The following is a 7,706-nucleotide window of genomic DNA, read 5'->3' on the forward strand; positions in this document are numbered from 1 at the left end:
GGAGGGCTGTCGTTGGGGCCGTTGAGGCAGCGGCGGCGTTGCGTCCAGAACTCCTGATGGAGGCGGCCCGGAATCCCCGGCCGGGGGTCTGTTGCAAGCCCGGCGGGCGGCTGGACATGAACCACGGCTTCGTGCACCACATCCGACGGAACCAGATCGCTCGGTACCTCCCTGCCCCGCCGCCGCCGCCGCCGCCGCTGGCCTGGCCCCGCCGGGCCCGGCCGTCGCTGACTCCCGCTCGGCTCCCCGCAGGGACGACTACGATAAGAAGGTGAAGCAGGCGGCCAAGGAGAAGCCCAGGAGGCGGCACACGCCAGCGCCCGCCCGGCCCTGCAAGCCCGACCTGCAGGTGTACCTGCCGCGCCGCCGAGGTGAGGGCCGCCCGCCGCGCCCCTGCCCTGGCAGGAGAACCAGGGCTTGGCCTCCTCGCCCCTGCCTGGAGCTGCGCCTCAGCGGACCCCACATCTGCTCGGCAGAGCTGGGAAGGCCTCGGCCCCCGGCTAAGCATCACCGTTACAGAGGGTACCGGGGACCCTGCACGGGATTCTTTGCCCACCGGTTTGTCCCTTTGTAACCTGTGTTGGCAATTCTGCTACGTATCAGCCTGGCAACGGTGTAAGCGACCGGGACATAATTATGGAATGAACCCGAGAAAATAGCCATTTCCCCATGTTCCTTGTGACCTAGAAATCATGCTGTATGACACTATTAAGCATTATTTAAAGTGTGACTTAAGGTCTTACATATATTAGCCCGTTGACCTCTGAAGTTGAGAGCTCTTGTCATTTATTTCACAGTCAGGCAACCAGCGCAGAGAGGCTAAGTAACATGCCCAAGGGCGCAGACCCAGTAGATTCAGAACTTGGATGTAAACCCAGGGAGAGCTCTGTCTGTCCTTCCACTGCCTTCCGGTCCTATTTGCAGGGCAGGTGTGCACTGCGTGCTGCTCTGTGAGCACTGTGCTGGCCCCAGAGCAGAGCTGGAAAGGGAGGTCAAGTGTCTGATTGACAGCACAAAACACACACACACACACACACACACACAGTCTGCCTGAAGAGTGAGGCTTTCTTTTACCGCATTATTCTCCACCTCATCTTTGGGCGAGGGCTTCAGTGGCATCTACCCCCCTCCCTCTCACTCTGGTTCATCCTTCCAGATGGTTCTTCAGCCCCAGTCAACCCAGACTGTGAGGAGTCCGGTGAAAGCAGCAGTAGTGCTGGCTCTGAGCTGGAGCCATCGGGCCGTCAGCTCTTCTGCTTAGAATACGAGGCGGACAGTGGAGAGGTCACGTCAGTTATCGTGTATCAGGTACGCCTTATGGAAACAGCCGCAGCTGGAGGCCCTGGCTGTGGCAGAAATCACTGCCACCCCGAGCCGCTGTCTGCTTCAGGGCCAGTGGGAAACCAGTGCTCCACATGGGAGCATAGGACTGCTGGGTGATGTTGACACACAGTGATTCTCTGCAGGGGAACAGAAAGGAGTTTCGGCTCCCTGGTTGAGAATCACTGTTACATGGGATGCCTGAGAAATGACAAAAGAAACCTTGAGCCAAATGGAGTTCTGTGAGAGTGTGGTCTAGGAACGGGGCAGGTTGCCTTTCTGAAAGAAGCCGGGCCCTCAGCTTCCTGACTCTTCCTCCACATAGGACGATGACCCAGGAAGGGTGAGTGAGGAGGTGTCAGCACACACGCCTCTGGATGCACCCATGCGAGAGGCCCTCAAGTTGCGCATCCAGGAGGAAATAACAAAGCGCCAGAGCCAACGCTGATCAGGCGGAAGGTGTGCTTTCCAGGCTGGAATTACTGCACCTGGAAGAATTCTGTGAGGGAGCTCACTTCTAGTTTGGGGGTGCCAGGGCCAGTCTTGTCTGATCTTGAGCTTCCACCCCTGCTGCAAATATGACGGTGTCGTACAACTACACCTGGTCCACCTCCCTTGCTGTAGTTTTTTCTTATATGTTGACACATTTGCCTGGTCTAACACCTTGGAATTGTTTGAGAATTTTGTGTGGCTAACTTGTTGTGGAGGAAGAGGCATAGGGGAGCTAGGGTTATGGAGCCTTTTGCCCACATGCTGCTTGCTGTCTCACTGAGGTCTGAGGTCATATGCTTGACCCCTCTATGAGCCATGTTTGTTATTTTTTGGCTCTTTTTCATGTTCCTGTTCACTTCCACCCATGTTTTCCTAGATCTTTTTCTCCTCCCCTTTCCCTCTTTTTGTTTTCACTAGAATTCATCAGTTCTCCCCTGCCCTTCAACATGACTACGCAGCTCCACTGCTCAGGACTCTTTTTGGAGGTGGAGGGTCCCAGACCTCTGTCCTTCTAACAAGTTCTCCAGCTGGTTCTGATACCAATGCAGTGGGAGACTTCTGTTTCCGAGGCCTACTTGGAGGGCTGTCTCCTGCTCCTCCATGGCTTCTCCTGGTTTCTTTCAGGCTCCACACTTTGCCCTCTAGAATGCTTCAGGAAGAGTGGGCTTAGGTTATAGGAATTTCTTACAGTTAGACCTGCCTTGGCTAGGACTGCAGAATTCCAGCTTTTGATCTCATCCCCAGCCGTGGGTAGACTGTTTCTGCTCAGACTAAAGGGAAATTATCGAAACAAGCTTTAAACTGACTCCAATTGTGACTTCACAGTGTTGGATGTATGTATGAAGCGAAACTCAACATTAGTAATAATTGTATGTTTGGAGCATACATTTTAAGAAAATTTCTAAATAACAGATGCCCTAGAGGGGCGGGGGAGACAGCTCAGTGCAATAAGTGCTTACCTGGCAAGCTCAAGGGCCTGAGTTCAATCCCCAGTTCCACCAAAAAAAAAGCTCTAGAGCCAGGTGTGGTGGTACAAGCCTATGATCCCAGCACTTGGGAGGCTGAGGCAGGAGGATTGCCATAAGTTGGAGGCCAGCCTAGGCTACATGGTAAATTCAAGGCCAGCCTAAACTACACAGTGAGACCATGTCTCAAAAAAAAAAGAAGAAAAGGAAAACCAAATGCTCTAGGAAGTAAAATGATTTCCCTTTAGTCTGCCCCATATTTTTCCCTTTGCTACTACTTCCCAGCAGTAAATAAATCAGATACTTGAAGTGTCTCAAGAATAGTAATGCTCCCAACTAGAGAACTGTAAAAGAAATAGTACTGGAGGGCCAAGGAGATGGCTCAGTGGAATAAGCACTTCCCTGGCAAGTGCAAGGCCCTGAGTTCAATCCCTGGTTCCACAAAAAAAAAGAAAGAAATAGTACTGGAGCCAGGTGTGCTAGTGCATGCCTAACATCCCATCACTTGGGAGTGTGAGGCAGGAGGATTGTTGTGAATTTGAGACCAGCCTAGGGTATAAAGTGAGCTTAAGACTAGCCTGAACCGCATAGCAAGACCCTGTCTATAAATAAATAAATAAAGCACTGCTAGGGATGAAACCCAGGACCTCATATAGGAAGCAAATACTCTTTATCAAGGAGCTAATCCCCTAGGCCTAAGGGAACATTTTTCAACACAGCACCTGTAAGAAGGCTGTAGGTGTAGCCCAATGCAGAGTACATAGCTAGCATGCATAAGACCTTGGGTTCAATCCTTAGCACCATATGGAAAGAAAGGGTTAGGCTAAGGTCTGAAGTCCACAGGACATTCTGTGCAACAGAGTATTTGTTCTCAGCAAATCAGCGTACCCTCAGTGTCTTGCAGTGAGCATGTGAGCTCTGAGACTTACTGGAACCAAAACCCCCTGTTCCAGGGGTTTCTCTACATTAGGGTCTCAAGAGCACTCCGTGTCATCTCAGCAGCTTTTCTTATAAAGGACACCTGAGGGCACTGTTGGTTTGTGACCTGTACCCTTGCAAGCCAGCCACCTCAGAAGGGGCAAGGCAGCTACTTCAGCTACAGTATTCAGACGTTAAGCACTGTGAACCATAGCAGTGCCCAAGGAGTGGTGGGACAGTGAGTGAGGTGGTAAGTCAAAAGGGCCTGGTTATGAAAATGGCCAGGGACCAGAGTGCTCCAGACCCATAGCTGGCCTGATGCTAAGTGCCTTAAACTTGCTGCCCAGGGCTCAGTTCTGCTTTCAAAGAAAAATACCTGTGCCCTCTACTTACGCAGCTGTGTAAGAAGTGCCTTTGGATTTACAGTGTTAACTGCTCTTCACAACCTCTGGGCTAGACTCCCCTTTTCTCTCTGCAGGTTAGATGCCCAGTCATTTTAGTCTTCCAGCTCTTCAACAGATTTGAGGACCTGCAACATAAAATTTCACTGCAACTTTGATTTGTTGGTCTGGAAATACTTTTGATGTCTCTCCTCACAGCTAAATCATCCATTTTCTGGTTTGAATATTGGAACCTAGAAAGTCCTAAAAAGTGCCATAGGGACATAGTACCTGCACCTTGAGCCTCCCCTCTTGTCTCTTGGAAAGGGCAAGGTAGTATGTACCTGTCGTGCACGGCTATGCATCTGTCACGTGATCCTTACAAAAACCCTCTCAGGTATTTATGGAAACTCTTTGCTTTTAACCTTTTTTCTTAAGGCACTTTGCTTATCTAGTACAAATACAGTATTTTGTGCTCGGGAGAACACTGTAATTCTTACCTGATTGTGCAGTGTACATCTAGTTCACTAGCCCTGCCACCAGATGTATTTGCCGATTTCAAAAATTGATGTTTTGCCATCGGTGAGCATTTTTCTCACAGGCTCTAGAAATGCGCAATGGCAGCTGCCTTGGACTAAATGGGACTTCCCAGCAAGCTGATTTAGAATCAACATAGACTTTATATGTTCTTGGCTAAAATTCATCTTAAAAACAGGGCCTGCTGGTCCCTTCACCTAAGGTGATCCTGAATCTTAAGGCCTTGTGTTTCCTGGGCCACAATGGCTGATGTTACTGATAGAAGCAAGCTGGTGTGCAAGGCTTTGGGCCAGGTATGGTAGCACACCTTTGTACTCAGGAGGCTGAGGCAGGAGGATCACCAAAAGTCCCAGGGCTCCATAGTGAGTTCAAGGCCAGCTTGCACTACATAGGGAGACCCTGTCTCAGAAAAAAAAGAAAAGAGGAATAAGCACAGATGACTCTCCTACCTCTCAGCCCTTTGGAATAACTACCGGGAATATTGACAGTTATTTGAAACATTTTACCTCTAAATTCTTGCCCTGCCTCTGAGGAATCAAGAGGCCAGATAGCCACAAGCGCCCATCCCTGTTTCCCTAGAATTTGGAATTTTACTATAAGTCAGAACCTCTTGAATGAATGGTTCCTTTGCCTCATCAGAGCCAATACAACAGGAGTCTGGTGGCACTGGCCGTGTCATGGTGCTAGACATAAAAAGCCATACATTTTGCTTTCTCATTTCATGTTTCTGCTGTTTGGGTGAATAAAATGAAATGTGCAAATTACTTGGAAATCTCAGAGGGGTATTTTTCAAATACAATATTTTTGGTAACCAATAAACTATTTTTACAGCATTTGCTTTTGCCAAGAGTTGTGAAATCACTTGTGTACACAGGGAAGTGGAGATTAAATGGCTGTCCTGAGGTCATTCCCCCACAGAATCAGTGCTGGAAATCTCATCTCTTGCTTTGCTTAACTATTTTAGAACCTGTCCTAGTTGAAGCGTAACAGCTAGACTCACGTAGCAGTAATAGAGTTGGGAGGGAGTTTTTAAGACATCTGGTCCTACTCTTTATCTGACACAACTGTCTTCCTTATCTAGTAGCCAGAGTTCTTCTGTCTCAAGGACCTTTATCTTGGAGTAATTCTACTTCAGGAACTAGTTGTGTTGTCATATTAGGCCTAAAATTGCTTCCACTCTTACCCCCAAGTCTTACTAAAACAGCCTGATGACTGGACGGGAATGCACACTCAGCTCAGCAGAATACAATAAGTACTAAGAGCTTTCCAGTGAGGCATCACAGCCCCATTGGATAAATAAGAAAAGGGGGGCCAGGGAGATGGCTCAGTAGAATAAGCGCTTCCCTGACAAGCGCAAGGGCCTAAGTTAATGTAAGAAAAGGGCCCCTGCTCTGGTGGGAACGCAGCTGGATAGGGAGATGGATAATGCCTCAATATGAATTAGAAAGGCACCCCTGAACCCTCACTGATGGCACTCCCCTGTAATGGGGGGGGGGCTGCCATTGGCTTAGTTGTTTAAGAGACTGCTTAAAGCATTCAGGCTCTGGATGCTGTGGTTTGATCCCGAGATCCTCAAGCCTTACCAGACCTGCCCTGAAGGCATCCTGAGCCAACCCCAAAAAAAAAAAAAAAAAAAAAAAATCCTGTAATCTCACTCCTGAAGCTGAGGCTGGAGAATCACACTCCCTGTGCAGCTTAGTTAGATCTTGCCTTATAAAGATAGAGGTGCCCCTCAGTTCATGAGTCAAATAGAGACTGGGCTGGATTTTATGCCCCTGGCCTGTTCAACCAGGTGTTCTTACACAGGTCACTCTGCACCCCCATATATCCTGGCTGTGCTTGAACTCGTGCTGATGTGAGTGGGAAGAGAGAAAGCTCTCCATTCCTATCTTCCAGTGGTTCCACTTCCACCCTCCTTGGGGTCCATGAGGTTTCTCCTTTTTTGCACCATTGGGAGTTTTTCTCTTATTTCTCTACAGTCCAGTGTCCCATTTCTGCATATAACCTTTGCCTCACCAAGGTTACTGTTTTCTGCTCCCGGCAGCCTGGAGCCACCCACCTTTGGGTTAATGATCTGCTCCAGAGTGGTCTCACAGGGGCTCTGCCACATAGAGCCAGGGACACTACTAGTGAGTGAACAAAGTATACCTGCCCTTTCGACAATGAAAAGTCTGACCAGTAACCCTGTAGAACGCTGAGGCAGGAGGACGTAAATTCGAGCCCATCCTGGGAAACTGGCTCACAGAAACCCTGCCTCAAGAAAATAAAAAACATCTAGGAATGCAGGTCGATGCAAAGGCCTTGGTTCAAGCCCCAATAAGGCGGTAGGGGTGCAGCACACACTATCTACAAATTTTGGTGAAGCTAACTTGCATACAATCCTGTTTCCTTTCTGGGTCTTTTTCCTTTGCTTACCACCATCTGACCCTGTTAATCCTTACCTATCCCACACCCGACTGTGTTAATTTGTACCTATCCTTACCTAACCCACAATGACACCCGCAAGTGTGCAGGATGGATAGCCTTTTGTTCCTGCCACCTTATTTCAAGCAAATGTGGAGAGTTGTGTTGGCCACGGTGATGTCTGGCCAGTACTCTGTGTACTGGTACGTCTGAAAATAAGTGTCCGATGAGAGCGGCCCTCCTCCAGTCCGCTAAGCCAGAGGAAGCTGGAGCCAAATTCCGCAAGCTTGGATTTCTTAAAACCAGCCAAGGCTTTGTGCACGCTCCTCCGTGGACCTGCCTCCCACCTGGGGCTCAGGCAGGCTCCGGGCGCCGCGCTGAGGGAGCTCCCTGCCCCGTGTTACCCCATCAGCGGGTTCCAGCTGCAAATTGTGTGCGGCAGCAGAATGAGCTCGGGGCAGCTGAGTGCGCGGGTGATCAACTCAGGTGGAGCTGAAGGCTGGCTGAGGCCGCAAATCCCCGCCTCGGGCGCTCCCACCGCAGGAACTGCAAGTACAACTGTTTTTCTGGATCTCGGTGTCAGAGGTCCCCAGGCCACAGCCCCCGGCACCCCGGTCCTCCAAAGCCCGGGCACCGCCCACTTCTCCCCCGTGACGCGGGCGCGGGGGCTCGGGAGTTGTAGTCTTGGGCG

General features: G+C 50.0%; 1 protein-coding gene across 1 annotated transcript in view; it reads left to right on the plus strand.

Moving 5' to 3' along the window:
- Positions 1-1,998, plus strand: part of CUNH2orf68 (chromosome unknown C2orf68 homolog) — a 16,755-nt gene extending 14,757 nt beyond the window's left edge. Inside the window, exons 3-6 of the mRNA XM_004642801.2 lie at positions 1-163; positions 253-371; positions 1,157-1,308; positions 1,646-1,998. Coding sequence (XP_004642858.1) covers positions 57-163; positions 253-371; positions 1,157-1,308; positions 1,646-1,768 — 501 coding nt within the window. The 5' untranslated portion in view covers positions 1-56 and the 3' untranslated portion in view covers positions 1,769-1,998. The remainder of the gene's footprint in view (positions 164-252; positions 372-1,156; positions 1,309-1,645) is intronic.
- Positions 1,999-7,706: the final 5,708 nt, after the last annotated feature.

The sequence above is a fragment of the Octodon degus genome, unplaced genomic scaffold (assembly GCF_000260255.1).
Source record: "Octodon degus isolate 3935 unplaced genomic scaffold, OctDeg1.0 scaffold00162, whole genome shotgun sequence".
In the NCBI taxonomy this organism is placed as follows: Eukaryota; Metazoa; Chordata; class Mammalia; order Rodentia; family Octodontidae; genus Octodon; species Octodon degus.